The 18546-nt window shown below is 49.4% G+C and overlaps 2 protein-coding genes across 2 annotated transcripts; one reads left to right on the top strand and one right to left on the bottom strand.

The window, feature by feature from the left end:
- Positions 1–296: 296 nt before the first annotated feature.
- On the top strand, positions 297–3891 carry ASPHD1 (aspartate beta-hydroxylase domain containing 1). The gene is made up of 4 exons (XM_047712944.1): positions 297–318; positions 353–1317; positions 2556–2669; positions 3204–3891. The coding sequence occupies exons 2-4, from the start codon at positions 438–440 to the stop codon at positions 3311–3313; spliced, it is 1104 nt and encodes a 367-aa protein (XP_047568900.1). The 5' UTR covers positions 297–318; positions 353–437; the 3' UTR covers positions 3314–3891.
- Positions 3635–18395, bottom strand: KCTD13 (potassium channel tetramerization domain containing 13). Its single transcript, XM_047712924.1, has 6 exons — positions 17969–18395; positions 16501–16670; positions 7151–7240; positions 7016–7068; positions 6197–6392; positions 3635–4432 (listed from the first exon to the last, which is right to left on the bottom strand). The coding sequence occupies exons 1-6, from the start codon at positions 18210–18212 to the stop codon at positions 4196–4198; spliced, it is 990 nt and encodes a 329-aa protein (XP_047568880.1). The 5' UTR covers positions 18213–18395; the 3' UTR covers positions 3635–4195.
- Positions 18396–18546: the final 151 nt, after the last annotated feature.

Genomic DNA, 18546 nt, shown 5'->3' with positions numbered 1-18546 from the left:
CGGGTCGGGTCGAGTGAGAAGCGAGGGCAGAAGGGGACGAGGGGTTGGAAGGAGAGAGAGAAGCCGCGGCGGAGGACAACTGGTTGCGGGCTCCTGGGGCTACGGGTCCAGGTGGGGGTAGGAACTGCTGTCCGGGGAAGCTAGAAGGGAGGGAGGGAGGGAGAGCTAAAAGAGGGGCGGGGAGGAGAGGAAGGCGAGAAGAAGGAACAGAGAAGGTGGAGAAAGGAGAGGCTGAGGGAGAGAAACTGCCGGAAGGAGAAAGGAGAGGGGGTGGGGGGAAAGGAAGAGGAGAGAGTTGAAGGAGAAAGAGGTAGAAGGGGAGAGAGATAGAAGGAGAGAAAGGAGAAAGGAGAGTTGGGAGGTACTTGAAGGAGGTGAGAAAGAGGGAGATACAAGGTGAAGAGAAAACCTCAGGAGAGAGAACCAAGGAGTGGGAAATGTGGAGGGCAAACAGCCCAGGGGGTAACCCGGGAGCAGCCACAGAGGGAACTGGAGGAGAACTGGGAGGACAGGGGAACTGGGGTCTGGAAGATGCCCCTGGCCTGCTGGCCAGGGCTTCCCTGCCCATCATGCCTGCGTGGCCATTGCCCTTGGCCTCCTCAGCACTCACCCTGCTCCTTGGAGCCCTGACTTCCCTTTTCCTCTGGTACTGTTACCGCCTGGGCTCCCAAGACATGCAGGCTCTGGGAGCTGGGAGTCGGGCTGCCAGTGTCAGCAGAGGGCCTAGGGGATGCTCTGAGGCCGGCAGGCTGAGCCCAGGGAGCTCTGGGGAGCCTGGAGAAGGGCCCAGGGCAGAAGGCCTAGTGTGCCGTCGCCTGCGGGCCTACGCCAGGCGCTACTCCTGGGCGGGCATGGGTAGGGTGAGGCGGGCAGCTCAAGGTGGCCCAGGCCCTGGGGGAGGGCCAGGGGTCCTGGGCATTCAGCGCCCAGGCCTGCTTTTTTTGCCAGACCTGCCCTCAGCCCCCTTCGTGCCCCGGGACGCCCAGCGGCATGACGTGGAGCTCCTGGAGAGCAGCTTCCCTGCCATTTTGCGGGACTTTGGGGCTGTGAGCTGGGACTTCTCAGGGACTACTCCTCTGCCTCGGGGCTGGTCCCCGCCCCTGGCCCCTGGGTGCTACCAGCTCCTGCTGTACCAAGCAGGCCGGTGCCAACCCAGCAACTGCCGCCGGTGCCCGGGGGCCTATCGCGCACTGCGGGGGCTGCGGACCTTTATGAGTGCCAACACCTTCGGCAACGCTGGCTTTTCTGTCCTCCTGCCTGGGGCGCGGCTTGAGGGTCGCTGTGGGCCCACCAACGCAAGGGTCAGATGCCATCTGGGTAAGTAGATGCTGCCTACAACCTCCTTGCCTCCTAGATTCCTCCTGCCCCCAGAGCTTTCTCCACTGTGTTTCCGATCACGCCTCCCTTCTCAGAAATCTTCCCTGACTCCCTGTTGCCCATAGCAGCATTTCCTAAGCTTCGATCACCTACCTTCCAACCATCTTCATAAGCTTTGCCGTGGGTATTTACCACCTGGACTCTTCTTTCTTGATACCGATTCCCCCGACATTTTGTTTCACTTATTTATTTAAAAGGAATCTTTACAGAGCAATGCTAATCAGTATTGCTTGCACTAAATAGAAAGTACTCCCAAAAACAAATTTAACCTTAAAAAAAAAAAAAAAAACCTTTACAAATTCTAGCTAAATAAATACTCCAGTCTGAGACCGAAGCCCACGCTTTCTTCCTTTAGAAAGGAGTGGAGTTAGTGGGCTGTTAAAGTCACGGTAGCACCAAACCAAGATTCCTTTCTTCATGTTTTAAAGACTGAGAGAAAGCGAAAAAGGAAACAATTTTGTTATTTAATGCAGGGTTATTTAAAACCTTGTGTTGCCTAAAATCATTTCCTATGCCACCAGTTGATGTGTCCCACACTGGCCTCAGGATCAAGTCCAGATTCTTTCTTCATTTCCCACCCATTCCCTTCCTCCTCTCCCCTCCCACCGTGTATCAGATCAGGAGAGTCTTCTGGCTGATCCTGGCAAGTGCCACTCATGGGATCCTCAGCCTAAAATGTCTTTCCGCTTTATCACCTATCACCTCCTGGTATACTCCTACTCAGCCTTCAGGACTCCCACTTTCAAGGTCCACACCTCCTCTGGGAGGTCCTCCTATTCCCCATCATTCGAGCTGGCTGCTGAGTTTTCTCGCAGCACTTTACTCTGTCGTGGTCCTTGGGCAAAAACGGATCCATCAGTTTTATATGAGTGAGGGCAGAGCACACAGTAAGTAGGGTCTTGAGCTAAACTGGCAGAAGCCCAAGAAGAGATGCCCCTTTCTCCAGGAAGCCTTCCCTTTTCTCTGGAACAAGCAGATTGTGCTTTGCACTGCCCTTCCCTTATCCCCAGCACTTCTTTCCTCGGGTACTATGTTGTCATTACATAGGGACCCCTTCCAGAGGGCAAGGAAGGACACCACATGGGGCGTTTTAAGAGCTTCAAACTGCTTTTTGACTGAATGGGGTGGGCCCCTTTGCTGGAGGCAGGGGAATTGGATGCCTGGGTCTCTTCCCATAGGCCTGAAGATTCCTCCTGGCTGTGAGCTGGTGGTCGGGGGCGAGCCCCAGTGCTGGGCTGAGGGACACTGTCTACTGGTGGACGACTCCTTCCTGCACACAGTGGCTCATAATGGTAATGGGCTCCCGTTCTGCTAGGAGGAATGAGAGACTGAGTGGAGGGGGATAGGATAGAGGCTGCGGGATCAAGCCCAGCTGGTTCCCGGTCCCAGCACTACTGTTTCCCAGCTGTGTGACCTTGAACAAGTCATATAACTTCCCCCAACACCTGTGAAGTGTGGAAGCCACCTTCTTTATCAGGTGACTGCAGGGATTAAATGAGGTCTTGGAGGTGCACAGCAAAGTGGCCAACAAGACCCCGGACCTGGACCACCTGGGTCCCTGTCCTACCTCTGTCACTTACTGGCTGTGTGACCTTGGGCAAGTTATTTAACCTCTTTGTGCCCCAGTGACTTCGTATAAAATGGGAGTGATCATGGTACTGACCTGCAGTTTGTTTTGAGGACTAGGAGTTAACACATACAAGGGGTTAGGATAGAGCCTGGCACTTAATTACAGAGTGTTGGCTGTTATGAGTATGTGGCGGGTGCTCTGGCAAATAAGTAGTTAATGTCAGTCCTTCTCTTGTCTCCATCCCCATATGCCTCAGGCTCCCCAGAAGATGGGCCTCGAGTGGTCTTCATCGTGGACCTCTGGCACCCCAACGTGGCCGGGGCCGAGCGCCAGGCCCTTGACTTTGTCTTCGCACCAGACCCTTGAAGGAAGGGGCTCCCTTCAGACACCCGGGCTGGAGAGGTGCTGTGCTGGCTCACGGATGGCTTTGAGTGGTAGCCAGGACCGCCTCTAGGCTGCAGGGGGTGGGGGGGTGCTGAGGGTTTGAACTGGCCAGCCTGCACTGAAATACAGATTTGATGGCCCTCCTAGCTCTTGACTACCTTCTTCCAACTACCCAGCCCAGTGAAAGGCTTGGGGCAGGGGCTCCTGTACTCTCCCATCTGGCTAGCCAAGTACCTCGTCAACACAAGCCATCTCCTTGGCCCTCTCCCCCGGAGCCAGCACCAGTCCCTCAACTCAGTTTTATTCCAATAATTTAATAGAAAATTAAAATAAATAATATGAAATAGATTGAGAAGACGGCTGAGCTGGTGCAAGCCCAGGCCAGTCTAGTACAAAGTTAAAGGGGTGGGGGGACCGGTTGGGGAAGGAGGAGGGAGAGAGAAGCTACCCTGCACGATGGTGGGAAGGTGGCTCAGAACATGGTGGGTGTCAGTAAGGGCTGGCTGGACACTTTGGTGTGTACAGTGTGCTAAAAAAGAGAGACAGAGAAAGAGAAAAAGGGAATTCTAAATCATTCTAAACCAGCTGGTGAGGGAAAATAGCAGGACAAGGATGGGATAAGGGAACAAATGCATGCCTTCTGAAAGGTTCTGACTGATGGAGGGTCTGGAATGTACCGTGCTGTGAGCCGGGAGGTGGGAATGAATGGAAAAGGGCCGCAGTGAACTGTACCATGCAACAGAAGGACAGAAGGAGGGCCCACGACTTGGCCAGCAGAGCCGGGGCAAAGGCCTGGGAAGGGGAGGGAAAGAAAGAGGAACTGCATTCCAGTGGCAGGAGGAAAACAGAGAGCAAGGTCAAAGGTCAGTCCTTGAAGACAATCTGTTGGCCATGGGGACGCTCGTCATGGGTGATGTGGCGCCGGACATGGATCCGGCGGACACGGTGCTCCCGGTTGTCCTCATCCTCCCCTCGGCCTGCCCCACCACCTCCAGCTGCACCCCCCGTGGCCTCCAGGAGGGCTGGGTCTGGGCCCCGGGGAGTCTCGTAGATCAGGATGTTCAAGGTTTCCTCAAAGATCCGGGCCTCCGGGAATTCCACCTGCAAAAGGCCAGCAATCCCCAGCTCCTACCCCTGGATGCAGTTACACAGGCGGTCCCCGGCCCCCGGGCGCACCCCCAGCCTCTGCAGTCCCAGGCTGTTTGGCCTGGACTCTCTATCCTCTTGGCAAATTCTTTACTCAGCAAAGTCATACTTGCCCTTCAAGGTCCAGCTCCGAAGTCAGGCAGAGCTACCACCTACTTGTTTTCTCCCCTTTGCTGCCAAGTCTCTTGGTATGTTCTTGCATTTGACAAATATTTACTGAGTGACGGCCCTGTCCCAGGTGTCGTTCTAGGCACTGGGACTATAGCAGTGAACTAAACAGAAGTTCCTGTCTGCAGGAAGTTTACATTCTAGGGGGAGGACCCAGACATACGTGCTATCAAATATAAACCCTCAGATGGTGATAGATGTTACAGGAAAAAATGCAGCAAAAAGAGAGGGTGGGGAGGGTCATAGCCACACGTTACAACTTTAGAGAGGGCGTTCAGAGAAGGCCTCGTTGAAAGGGTGACATTCAACCAACAGTCAGAGGAGTGGGGAAGGAGCCAGGTGGGTAAGGAGAGAAAGGGCCATCTGGGGAACAGGCAACAGCAAGGCTAAGAGCCTGGGGCAGGAGTGCACTTAGTCCAGTATTCGAAGATTGGCAGGAGGGAGGCAGAGTGGAGAGAGAATAGAAAGGGGTGAAGCAAGGAGGTGTTAGGGACAGAGTGGGTGTCGTGTGGCCTGGAGGGATGAGCTAACACAGACAGAGTTACCAAGCTGCTTGCTCACTATTGGTTTATCTTCCTGCCTTCCCATTTACAGTGGAAACTTCTTGGAAGCTGGGTCATTCATTCATGCGTGCATTTGATAAATGCTTCCTCACTTCCACTGTCTGGGGCTAGAGAGATAGGAAGAAAAGCTAGAGCCCTGCCCTCCAGGAGCTAACCCCGTGCTGCTGATGGGACACTCTCCTCCGGCCTGCTGCAGACAAAGAAGGAAGTATGACCAGCTTTGGGGCTGTGAGAGGTTGAAAGCTCATGAGCGAAGCTGTCCCAAACAAAGCTGTGCTTGGCTTGTGTCTTAAAGATTGAGCAGGAGTTCATTAGGCAGCCGGGGGTGAGGAAAAAGTCCCCGAGGAGGGACTAGTGTGTGCTGGGTGGGGAGGTACGAAGTAGCACTAGGTGCTCAGAGACCTGCGTATCTGAGGCACTTTCCTTGTATCAAGGTCAGAAGGGAGCAGGGGACACAACAGAGGGCTGCTACTTCGCTAGGCCTTTCATTCACCTGGATTCCAAGCCTGGTGCCGTGCTCAGTGCAGAGGACGTTCTCAGGAACTATGTGCTGATTGCCACATTCATGACTCAGGACTTACAAACTCAGTGTGTCCTAAGAGACCTGTGTTTTCTAAGGTCCTGAGGTTCTAAGAACCTATTATGGGTCACGGACCCTTCTGAGAGTCTAACAGCTATGGTCCCTTCTAGATGGGAAAATGCATACACACTCCCAAACCTGCATACTGCTTCAAGACGGCCTTGAGACCCAAATGGGCTAGGTAAAGAATCCCACTCTAACCCAAAACCCTCGTTTCATGGCAGAGAGAAAGACCCAAAGGAGGAAGGTGACTTGCCCCAGGTTAACGAGACCCCAGAACTTGGAACAGCAGCTCCTGACTCCCCGGACTTTTTCCGCCACGTGGTCGGCCACGCTGCCCTCTGGCCAGGGTCCGGGTGCTGCCCACCACCACAGCCCTCCCCGACCAGGCCCTGAGCCCCTTCTGACCTTGGTCTGCTTCTTCTCCGTGGCATAGACAATGGAGGTGCAGCACACCTCGGCGATTTTGCGGCCCTGCCCATAGAAGGACCAGCAGCAGATCTCGTCCCCCAGGACATCCTTGAGGAAAAGCAGCCGCCCGTGGAAGCGCAGGGCCAGTTTGTCGAATAGCTCAATGTTCTTAAGGAGGTTGTCGTCTGAAGTGCTAAAAACCAGGGGGCCAGGAGGCCTTATAGCACACTGGCCTCCTTCCCTCTGCCCCCGCAGCGTGGGGGCACGCCTCGCTGCACTCAGGTCTCCGTGCCCAGCGGGGCGCTTCCTCCACCCGCCAGTGGGTTCAGGGGGCCTCTGAGGAGCAGCAGCACCCGGGAGGGGCTACCCATGCCGGCGGGCTCTGAGGCCCCCGCAGCTTCACCTGACGCCTTAGTGGCGCCACTCCTTGTAACCGAGTGACAGCAGGCAAGTTCCTTCACCTCTTGGCGCCCCAGTTCCCCATCTGCTCCATGGAGATAGTATGCCCTCACACAGCTGCAAGGATTATGGGAGTTAACACGCGGAAAGCACAGTCCGTTGTGGAAGAGCCCCGGGCAATGCTAGCCACTCTTACAACCCTTGCCGGAACCCGGTTTGCGGGTCAGTGCACAGAGCCTCCAGGGTGACAATGACCTGCCCAAGTACCCAGAGCTGCAATCTGCATCCTGGCGAGCATTCTGCCCCTCTGCGGGGTCACAGCCCCTGCACCCCGGGGCGGCCCCCATCGGGGCGGTACCTGAGCCCAGCACCCCCCTACCCCCAGCCCAGGGCACCCCCCAGCCCCGTGGCAGTCACCTGGTGTAGGAGTACTTGTTGTTACTGCGGTTGTGCAGGAGCTTCACCACGGGCTGTGGGGGGAGAGAGAAGGGTGGGGGTCAGGCTGCAGGGAGAGGCCCCCAGCCTCCACCCTACAGGGCTCAGGGGCCTCACCTTGGAGGTGCTGGCCAGGAGCTGCTGCTCCTCCCGGGGAGATGTCACCGTGGGGATGAGGCACAGCGGGGACAAGTTCTCCCTTTTTTGCTGGAGAAGAAGCGGAAGGTGGTTAACAGCACAACAAAAGGTCACTCGCTCCCCCACTTAAAAAGCCGTCCAAAGCGGCTTGTTGCCTTCTGGGAAAAATCCAGACTCAGTGTTCCACAGAGCTCTGCAGGATCTAACCTCTCTGCTCTCGCCTCTACCACTCTTCCCGGCTTGCTGGGCTTCAGCCCCACCCACCGCCTGTTCCTTGGGCCCACCCAGCCCTTCGCAGTTCCCACTGCCCGGAATGGTCTACACTGCTGTGTGCTTTGCTGGCCCCTTCATGCCATTCAGATAACTCAGAACAGTACCCCTCAGAGGGTGCTGGCCCGTCACCTAAAGCTCTCTGACTCAAACAGCCTCCTCTACCTCCTTTACACGTTAGCAGCTCATTCTTCACGGCACTGAGTTCCTCACATTTTCTCATTTTGTTGTATGTTTGCTTATGATCTGTTCTCACCGAGGGCAAGCCTAGTATACAGTGGGTGCTCAATCTCTGTTCAGTAAATGAACCTGGTTGGGTGGGATGAGGTCTGAGGCAGAACCAGATACATTGGCTTCTTTCCTCTTTTCTTCCCTTTTTTTTTTTTTTTAAAGATTTTGTTTATTTATTTGATAGATAGAGATCACAAGTAGGAAGAGGCAGGCAGAAAGAGAGAGAGGAGGAAGCAGGCTCCCTGCTAAGCAGAGAGCCTGATGCGGGGCTCGATCCCAGGACCCTGGGATCATGACCCAAGCCGAAGGCAGAGGCTTTAACCCACTGAGCCACCCAGGCGCCCCTTCTTTCCTCTTTTCTGTCTTTCAGAATCTTTATGCCAAAACCCCTTTCACCTCTCTCAACCAGATCTTTTTCTCAACAGAAATTCCAGATTTTTTTTAAGAACCTTATGAGACCTTTTCTAACATTGGGGACACCTGGGTGGCTCAGTTGGTTAAGCTTCTGCCTTTGGTTCAGGTCATGATCCTGGGTCCTGGGATCAAGTCCCGCACGGGGCTCCCTGCTCAGCGGGGAGTCTGCTTCTCCCTCTGCCTGCTACTCCCCCTGCTTGTGTGTGTGTGTCTCTCTCTGACAAATAAATAAAATCTTTAAAAAAAGACCTTTCTAACATTAATATGGAAGAATAAAAGTCTATTATTACTTAAGTCGATTTTTAAAAAGAGCCAAGAGGAAGGACTGATATTAAGATATCCTATAAAGCCATACTAACGAAAACTGTGGTTTTGGTTTGCGGGAACAAACACAAAACCAATGGAACACAAGAGAGTTTGGAAATGGGATGACGTATATATATGAGAACTGGTATTTATAAAGGGGACACCACATATCTGTGGGGCAAGTACAGAGTACGTATTCGTTATTGCTGTGTAATAAGCCATCCCCAAGCTTAGCAGCTTAACGCAACAATAAATATTTATTATCTTGGTTTCTGTGGATTAGGAATTCAGGAATGGTTTAGCTGGGTCGTTCTGGCATAGGGGTCTGTCTTGAGGTTGTAGCCAAGTCAGCCAGTGCTGCAGAAATCTGAAGGCATGCCTGGGTCCGGAGGATGTGTGTCTGAGAAAGCTTATTCACATGGCTGGCAAGTTCATGCCAGTTATCTGCAGAAAACATCGGATCCCTGTCATCTGGACCTCTCCACAGGGTCGCTTGAGTGTCCTTCCAGCGTGGCAGCTGGCTGCTCTGGAGCAAATAATCCAGGAGAGTAAGGTCGAGGCTTCAGTGTCTTTTAGGACCTGGTTTGTCAGCCCTGTTTGTGTTAAAGGGAAGTATACACGAAAGAATGGGTACTAGGGAGTGAGAATCATTGGGATTGCCTCTGGAGGCTGGCTCCACAGGCTACCTTCTGGCCCCTTTGATTCAAATCCTTCCCATTGAAAAGCATGCTCACCCTCTCCCCAAAACCCCAAAGTCTCATCCCTTTAGAGCATCAGCTTGATGTACAGAATCCTGTCACCTAAGTCAGTCGAGGGGGCAGGGATGAGGCTCCTTGGGTGTAGTTCCTTAGTTACAACTCCTTAAGTACATTTCTTCTTGCTCTGATGACCTGTGAACTAAAGAGACATATCTCTCCTGTATACCTAATGTGCAGTGGTGGAACAGGCATGAGGATAACCAGTAGGGGACTCTCAGGTAGGTAGGATACAAAAGTCTCTGCTTCAAAGAAATTCTGCAATCCAGCCGGACAAATATTGGGAGCCCTCTAATGCCTAATCTTGCCAGAAATGATTCTTTACGGTTCTTGGCTCTGCCCTGAGTCAGCCTTCATTTTCCGTGAAAGACAGTTCATGCTCGCAGCTACGTGGTTTCCTGCCTGTAGAGCTTCCGGGGCCCAAAGGCCTCTTGTCTTGCACTGTCTCTGTCACTTTTGGTCCAAGCTGGCAGGGTCTCCACCAATGTAATTCTTGTAAAAACTTAATGGATAGATATTCATGAAGCGAGTCTTGGGGTTCAGTTCATTGGAAAGATGTCACACCCACAAATCTCTGTGAGATATGCTCCCCTCTACTTTGGGCATGTGCTGAGATGACTGAGGGGTACCACTATTGTCTGATCAACGGGGCTCCAAGGCATCTTCTGGGGTATTTCTGAAGTCTTTACAAAGGCTTTTATAATTACACCCTCGACTTCATCTTCAGACCAAGTTTTATTGATAATGCCCTGTGTTTGATCTTTGCTAGGAAGCCATTTGGGAATTGTAACATCGTGTGTTATCTGGAAAGGTTGGGACTTTTCAAACCCAGTAATTCCGGCCTCCTTGTTCAATTGTTTTCCCTCCTTCTTATCCTCTCCTTTTCTGTTTTACTATCAGCAACAAGAAATCCAGTGGCCCCTTCAACATTCTTTCTGGAAACTTCTTTAGCAACATTACCCAGCTCATTAGGTACATTTTCTACTTTCTAGATTACTGTGGGAGACAGTGTTACCAAAATCCTGCCTCTACATGACAAGGGTTCCCTTTGCACCAGTTTCTAGTAACATTTTCCCTGCTGCAGCCTCCTCTGAGGTCATCGGGCTTCCATGAACAGACCCTCTAAAGCTCTTCAGGCTTTCATTAACATTCTCCTTGAAGTCCTGCCAACGGGTGCCCACTTCCCAGTTCTACAGCCACTCCTACGTTTTAGGTTTTTGTTACCACAGAACCCCACCCAGATACCAAATCTGTTATCCATTGCTGGTAACTAATTACTACAAATTTAGCAGCTTAAAACAATAAACATTTATTATCACACACAGTTTCTGTTAGCTGGGAACTTGAGATTGGTTAGTTGGGTGGTCTGGACCAGGTTGGGAGTCCAGATGTTGGCCTGGGCTGTAGTTATATGAAGACTTGACTGGGTCTAGAGAATCCGCTTGAGATAGTTCACCCATATGGCTGGGGGTCTGCTGGCTATGGACAGAGACCTTCCGTTCCTCAACAAGTAAACTCTCCCCTGTGCTGACCAGGTGTCTATATGTGGCAGCTGGTTTCCCCCAGAATGAGTGATCTGAGACAGAGGCAAAAATTGCAATGGCTTTTATGACCTAGCTTTAGAAGTCACACACCATCACTTCTTCAATATCTTACTAGTTACATAGGTCAGCTCTATTCAGTGTAGGAGGTGACCACACAAGAGCCCGAATGAGGAGGAAGTGAGAATTGCTGGTGGCTATCTTGGACACTGGCTACCACAGAAAGTTTAGTAGATGGCACTGGAAAAACTAGCTCACTCTCTGGAGGACGAAAAATTGTTAAATCCCTTCATAATTCACATTTATAACAGTGAATTCCATTTAGATTAAAAGACCCATATATGAAAGATAATAAAGCTAATAAAAGATGTAGACAGAATGGAAAAAAAACCTTCAATAAGACCCTTCAAGGAGGGGCGCCTGGGTGGCTCATTGGGTTAAAGCCTCTGCCTTCGGCTCAGGTCATGATTCCAGGGTCCTGGGATCAAGTCCCACATCGGGCTCTCTGCTCGCAGGGAGCCTGCTTCCTCCTCCTCTCTCTCTCTCTCTCTGCCTGCCTCTCGGCCTACTTGTGATCTCTGTCAAATAAATAAATAAAATCTTAAAAAAAAAAAAAGACCCTTCAAGGATATACCATTAAGCAAAAAAAAAAAAAAAAAAGGGAACTTGACATTAAAATCAAGATTTTCTCCAGTTGACAATGGAAACTGTAACTTTACAAATAATCCCAGGTAGGGCACCTTGGGGGCTCAGATGTTAAGTGTCTGCCTTCAGCTCAGGTCATGATCCCAGGGTCCTGGGATTGAGCCCCACATTGGGCTCCCTGCTTGGCAGGAAGCCTGCTTTCCCTCTCCCACTCCTCCTGCTTATGTTCCTGCTCTCGTGCATGCTCTCTGTCAAATAAATAAATAAAATCTTTGAAAAAACAAATATGGGCGCCTGGGTGGCCATATTTTCAAATAAATTAAAAAAAAAAAAATCTTAAAAAAAAAAAAAAAGAAAAAACAAATAATCCCAGGTAATAGCTCTGAAGAAATGACAGAATTATAATTACAACCCTAATGAAATTATTATTTTTTTAAAAGATTTTTATTTATTTGACAGACTGAGATCACAAGTAGTCAGAGAGGCAGGCAGAGAGAGAGAAGAGGAAGCAGGCTCTCTGCTGAGCAGAGAGCCCCATGTGGGGCTCAATCCCAGGACCCTGGGATCATGACCTGAGCTGAAGGCAGAGGCTTTAACCCACTGAGCCACCCAGGCGCCCCCCTAATTAAATTATTGATTCAGGTTAAGGATTCTCACTTGGTGTGTGGGTGATAGATAAATGCCATTCACATAGTGCCTAAACAATATCATACAGGTTACATTATGGTTGGTAACAAGGAAGTCTGACTATAATGGAGGGATCCAGTCATCATCACCTGAATCTAGGGGCCAAATGTGAGTATTACTAATATTGCTAATATTAACATTATGGTTCTCTCAGTACAACACAAGATGATATATATAAAATTACCTAAAAGGGGGGCACCTGGGTGGCTCAGTGGGTTAAAGCCTCTGCCTTCAGCTCAGGTCATGATCTCAGGGTCCTGGGATTGAGCCTCACATCAGGCTCTCTGCTCAGCAGGGAGTCTGCTTCCCACTCCCTCTCTCTCTGCCTGCCTCTCTGCCTACTTGTGATCTCTGTCATATAAATAAATAAAATCTTTAAAAAAATAATAAAATTACCTAAAATGTATTCTAATCAAAATGTTTAGGGGTGCCTGGGTGGGTGCCTGGGTGCTCAGTGGGTTAAGCCTCTGCCTTTGGCTCAGGTCATGATCTCAGGGTCCTGGGATCAAGCCTCACATTGGGCTCTCTGCTCAGCGGGGAGCCTGCTTCCCTGTCTCTCTATCTCTGGCTGCCTCTCTGCCTACTTGTGATTTCTGTCAAATAAATAAATAAAATCTAAAACAAAAAAAAAGTTTAGCATCGAGACTTTAAGTCTACTGTTGGGGCGCCTGGTTGGCTCAGTTGGAAGAGCATGTGACTCTTGATCTCAGAGTCATGAGTTCAAGCTCCATGTTGGGTCCAGAGATTACTATAAAAATAAACTTAAAAAATAAATAAATCTAGGGGCGCCTGGGTGGCTCAGTGGGTTAAGCCTCTGCCTTTGGCTCAGGTCATGATCTCAGGGTCCTGGGATCGAGCCCCGCATCGGGCTCTCTGCTTAGCAGGGAGCCTGCTTCTCCCTCTCTCTCTCTCTGCCTGCCTCTCTGCCTGCTTGTGATCTCTCTCTCTCCATCAAATAAATAAATAAATCTTAAAAAAAAAATAAAATAAAAATAAATAAATAAATAAATAAATCTACTGTCTATAGTTTACAGAAAACTCAGAGCAAGGTATAGTACCAAACCAAATGATACTATAATGTAACAATGAGGCAGATTTGGAAAGTGGGTCATCGTGCAGGACAACTGTGGACTCTTTTAACAAGTCAGCATGATTAAAAAAGGGATGGTCCAGGATTGGAAGAGACTTAAAGAACATAATAACCAGATGTAATGCAAGGATCTAGACTGGGCCCTGGTTTAGATGAATCAGGTAAAAAAGATCTTTCTAGAACAAATGGAGAGATTTGTGTATACACTGGATTTTAGATAAGAAGAAATTTTATTGGGGCGCCTGGGTGGCTCAGTGGGTTAAGCCGCTGCCTTCAGCTCAGGTCATGATCCCAGGTCCTGGGTTCAAGCCCCACATCGGGCTTTCTGCTCAGCAGGGAGCCTGCTTCCTCCTCTCTCTCTGCCTGCCTCTCTGCCTACTTGTGATTTCTCTCTGTCAAATAAATAAATAAAATCTTTAAAAAAAAAAAAAAGAAGAAATTTTATTGACATGGAAAGATGGCAATTATTAACAAACAAAAAAAAAGCAAACTACAAAACAGCACATATAGCATGAGCATATATATTTAGCAAATACGCAAACACACACACACACACACCTGAAAGGATATTTGGAGCTTTTATTTTTTGATTATCTGTGTTTTCTACATTTCTACAATACATATATGTGTGTATATATATATATAGAGAGAGAGAGAGAGAGAGAGAGACAGATATAGATACAATATACTGCTTTAAAAATAATAAATGGTTATAATAAAAAAAACCAAGGATTTCAACAAAAGATGCCACAGACAGGTGACATTTTAAGAGAAAATATTGGCGACAACTAAAATTGACTAGAAATTATCTGAAACAGATTGTCTCAACTAGGATTCCTCACCTGAATCTCAAAATCCAGCAAATAAATAATCTGAGTACCTGTTTTCTCAACTCTTCTGAGGATGACAGGAAAATAGTACCATTCTTAGAGGCATACGAGGAAAGTAAATTTATTATGTACAATACATGTCTTAGGGCTTAATTCTCCCTAGGAACTAAACTATAATAGGCAAGGATCTTCTGCAAAGCAACAAGAGAAAGATAGGAAACTCAGTAGAAAATTTGGTCAAGAATATGAATAGGCAATTCACAGAAGGGGAAACCACAAAAAAAAAAAACGAGCAAGCATATGAAAAGCTGCTCAATCTCGTTAGTAATCAGAGGCATGCAAATTAAAATGAGATCACTCTATACCAATCAGGTTGGCAAAATTAGAACACTGGCTGATGCCATGTGTTGCTGAGAATATGCAGAAGCGGGATCCCTGATGGCATGCTGACCAGGAGTACAAGTGCTCTGGTCATTCGGGGGATTAATCTGATGATCTCTACGCAATTCCCCTGCATGTCTTCTGTGACCCTGCAGTTCCACTCCCAGCTACAAACCTGAGAAACCCCAGCCCAGGACCCACAAGGGCACGTGTAGAAGGATGCTCATGGTGGCAGGTGGCACCGTTTGCCGGGGAAGGAAGGTAGAGGCAATTTAGGTCTCTAGCCTCAGGGGAACGTATAAATAAAATACAGTGAATACACGCCATAGATTCTTGCGCAGCGGTTAGAAGCAAAGAACTAAACGCACAAACAGTGGCATGAAGATATCTCAAAAGAGGTGTTGAATTAAGAAACAGAACACACAATCCATAGCTCAATGCCATTTATAGAAATTGAAAATGAATACATATACAAAACGAGGTTCGTAGCTTTTCAAGGGTACAAACATAATCCAAGTATATGTAGCAAAACATTAGAATTGGAGGGGTAGCTATGGGTAAAAGGGAAGCGGGCAAGGGGCTGGGAGGAAAGGGGAAAAATAAAAAGAGAGAAGACTCGTAGAGACCAATGATGATTAAGTACCACACTCTGAGGATGAACTTAATTCTGTATACCTGAATCTTAAAAGCAAAAACCAAAACTTCCAAACGAACAAGCCAGCTCTGAGTGGGGTGATGATGGGAACGGTGTCAGGAAACCTGGAAAGGAGGCAGCTGGAGCAGAGGGAAAAGCACTGAACCTGGGAGTCAGATAAGCAGGGGCTGGCTCTGAGCTTTGCGGCTTACTGGCTGGCTCTTTGACCTTGGATACATCCCCAACCTCCCACCACCTACGTATCAAACACGGGTACAAGATGTACACACAAGCAGATAGCAGAATCACTCCCAACACACAGTAGGTGGGAGGTACCGCTGGATAAATGACAACTACAGAGCAGGAACCCACTTTGAAGATCACTGAGTTCCATCGTTTTCCAGCAGCAAGTGGTGACCCATTCATGGGTTCTGAAATAAGTTTAGTGGGCCCCAAAGAGCATTCAAAATAAAGAAAACAATATACCAGCATGTATTTCATTAAAAGTATCATTTTATAAAACTCTTACTTAAGTTATATATATGTGAGTATAAAATGCATTTTTTTCCCCTATGGGATGCAGTTTGAAAAACATGGATACTGCCCAAAGGAACGCTGTACTTTTGAATTTCATGAACCAGTAAGTATTCACCAAGCCAACAGAAAGTTGTTCATAGTTGCCACTTTTTAATATATAAAGGGCATCAAAAAAGAAACTCTCATCTCCTATTAATATTGTATCATAAAGGAAAGGACATTCTTAACACTGTAAAAACGGAATAAAAGGCTTTATGTAAAATTCATTACACTGTACCTATTTCTCGTTTCCCCATCTTTTGGAACAGGAGGAAAGAATGCCAGAAGTAGGAAATGACTCAATCAAGGTAATTCAGCTGTGGTAGAGGTGATGCTTAACCCACAGGTCCTGGCTATGCCTTCTAAGCTCTTCTTCTCAGAACCCTAAGAGATCCACAGAAGAGAAGCCCAGCAGCTGGGGCTGTGGAACGCCCAACCTGTTTTACTGGGAGCAGCTCTGCTTCTAAGATTTCATTGCTAAAAAAAAAAAGTTAAAAACACAAAACCAAAGCCTAGCTGGGGGTGGAATGCTATCTCCCAGGACAAGACCAAAACAGCGAGGTCATTATATTCTAATTTAAATTTAGATTATTTTTTTCCTAGGAAGTTATTTAAGATTTCTGAGCAAGGGGGAGAAGAGATTGCCATTGTGTTTAAGGCTCATCACTCGGGTGGTAGTGTGAACGCCAAATTAGCTGGGGAGGAAGAGCAAGGAGAGAGCAGTCATTTAACTACTGCAACTGTCCTAGCATGAGGTGGTAAGGGAGGTCCTTCTTGAGGCAGCAGGGACACACAGGAAAGCACCCCCTAATTTTCTGTGGTCATGGCTAGTCACAGCCAGGCCATAGGCAGCCTCTCCAGACACTACCCCATATGCTGCCTCCCTTCTATTTTTTAATGTCCCAGTATCTAACTGCTTGAGCAGCTCTCCAGAGACATGGGCATAAGGTGGGATTCAGGGCCCCTCACCTGCAATGCTAGCTGGCAGTCCTCAATCAGGCCCTGTACCAGGTAGTAGCGTGCTTCACCTAGTAGCTCCCCCAGTTCTCTGGTACTCTCAGGTAGTGGCACGGACCCATCCCGCAGGTAGTTGAGGATTGTACCAAAGTGGCGGCCGCTCCGGTCAATCAGCACCCAACCTGGTGGAATGGAGAGAGGCAGGAGGAAGGATGGCTTTGCGGGGGGCCTTGGAGCTACTAAATTCTTATGAAAAACAGATTCCAAAGCTACAAGTCTGAATACTGATCTGTCTCAAACCTCTGCCATGTCCAAGAAATTCCCTTTGAAACATCTCCAGTGAGTTCTCCCATAGACCCTTTTTAAACATTTGTAGAGAATTTAATCCCTTCCAACTCTCTTCTACATTAAAAAAAAGTTCCCACCACGAGAAAATGATTATAGATTACCTTATCAACAAACTTGAACCTTTAGTGTTAATCCTGACCATCCTATTTAATTAAAATATCTACCCCACCATTTTAACCTTTATATAATTCATAGAACTTATTATTTGCAATTACATGTATTTTTTGTATGTGTATTTGGTTATTATTTTCCTTCTGCCCCCACAAAAAAGTAAAGTCCGTAAGACTTACCCTGTCTGATTCATTTACCAAAGCAGCTCTGGCGCTTTACAAATACTTGCTGAATAAATAAATTACTTCTGAAACTTCAGATATTTGAAGACTGAACTCCATCTCCCGAAGAACTTTAATTTTCTTGCTCTTACAATTACTTGTTATACCCCCTCTGAATACCTTCCCCCACCTTCACATAAATTTTACAGTTCTGCCTGGGCATGTGGGTCCCATCCCTGAAGGCAACACTCCACGAAGGTAAGGTTCACCTGCCAAAGAGAACTGTCCACCCTCCTCTCTGGTGTCCATGGCAAACCCCAAAACAGCCTTTTCCTACAATCTGCATTTACAGGTGGATCCCTGGAGTGAGCGTACAGGGAACTGTTAGAGGAACATAGAGCCAGACAACTGCTCCAGGCTGGCGGTTAGCAGTGCTGAGGCAGAGAGGCAAACCTAAGGCTGGGCAGTTGGAAGGTACGTGAAGGTTGCCTGGAAGGGTGCTGCTGACATCAGGGCTGGTTCCCAAGTCGTCTGAGCTGAGGAATAAAGGGTGGGAGAATTGGAGGGGACCGGTAACAAAAATTCTGAAGCGACATGTTTAATTACTTACCACAGCGCCTACTGGAGGGGGGCGTGTGATGTTCCATAGACGCTAGTTATTGCTAGGGGTGAAGGACTAAGCAGAGCGGGGTTATGAATGAGAAAGGGGAGATGAGACAGGACGTGGGGCAGAAGGGCGGTGAAATGAGTTGACTGGACGGTAGAGATACGAGAGAGGGGGTATGGGGAGACTGGGCAAGGGAAGGCAGACGGGAATCTGGAGGATAAGGGACCACACAGGTAAGGGCGGCGCGGCGTACCTCCCGCGTCCGTGAGCACCTCCGCGCGGCCGCTGAACATGGCCTTGAGCATGGTGTCCTGTCCCGTGAGGGTGCGAAGCGTGGTGTAGTGCAGCGAGCCGCCCACGTTCAGCTTCACGTACTTGCTGTTCGGGGTCAGGGGCTTCAGACCGTAAGCGGCAGAGCCAGTCTCGAGACCCGAGGGCTTAGGGACTTCCAGGGACGGGGCCTCGGCTACCGCCGGGCCCGAGGCCTCGGCCGACATGCCAGGGAGTGGCGGCGGACGGGGACGCTAAGCTCTCTCCGCGCCCTCCGGCGGCTCCCAAAGGCCCCGAAACCGGAGCCCTCGAGCCAGACCGCCCGGCCCACACGCCCACACACCGCCGCTACCCAGCCGCACTGGCTCCTAGCCCCATCGCGCCGGAGCCGCCCGGAAGCCCGGACCGAGCAGCTGCGCAGGCGCGCCAAGGACCCGCCCCCGCCCCCGCGCGCCGGCGGTGCGGAGCATGCGTGGTGGCCTTGGGCCGGTTGAGAGGTAGCACGCCGCCTTTGGCGGTGTGAGGTGGCCGCGAGGTGCGCTCCTACCGCGAGTCCCAGAC

This window comes from Lutra lutra, chromosome 18 (genome assembly GCF_902655055.1).
Source record: "Lutra lutra chromosome 18, mLutLut1.2, whole genome shotgun sequence".
Taxonomy (NCBI): domain Eukaryota; kingdom Metazoa; phylum Chordata; class Mammalia; order Carnivora; family Mustelidae; genus Lutra; species Lutra lutra.
This window is presented reverse-complemented; position numbering and strand designations above follow the sequence as displayed.

Excerpts from the sequence above, each read along its gene's own strand:
- KCTD13 (XM_047712924.1), bottom strand. The coding sequence starts at position 18,212 with ATGTCGGCCGAGGCCTCGGGCCCGGCGGTAGCCGAGGCCCCGTCCCTG. Across the intron at positions 16,671-17,968 it reads GGTGCTCACGGACGCGGGAG|GTTGGGTGCTGATTGACCGG; the intron begins GTACGCCGCGCC and ends CCATTCCACCAG. Across the intron at positions 7,069-7,150 it reads TCCTGGCCAGCACCTCCAAG|CCCGTGGTGAAGCTCCTGCA; the intron begins GTGAGGCCCCTG and ends CTCCCCCCACAG.
- ASPHD1 (XM_047712944.1), top strand. The coding sequence starts at position 438 with ATGTGGAGGGCAAACAGCCCAGGGGGTAACCCGGGAGCAGCCACAGAG. Across the intron at positions 1,318-2,555 it reads AAGGGTCAGATGCCATCTGG|GCCTGAAGATTCCTCCTGGC; the intron begins GTAAGTAGATGC and ends CTCTTCCCATAG. Across the intron at positions 2,670-3,203 it reads GCACACAGTGGCTCATAATG|GCTCCCCAGAAGATGGGCCT; the intron begins GTAATGGGCTCC and ends CATATGCCTCAG.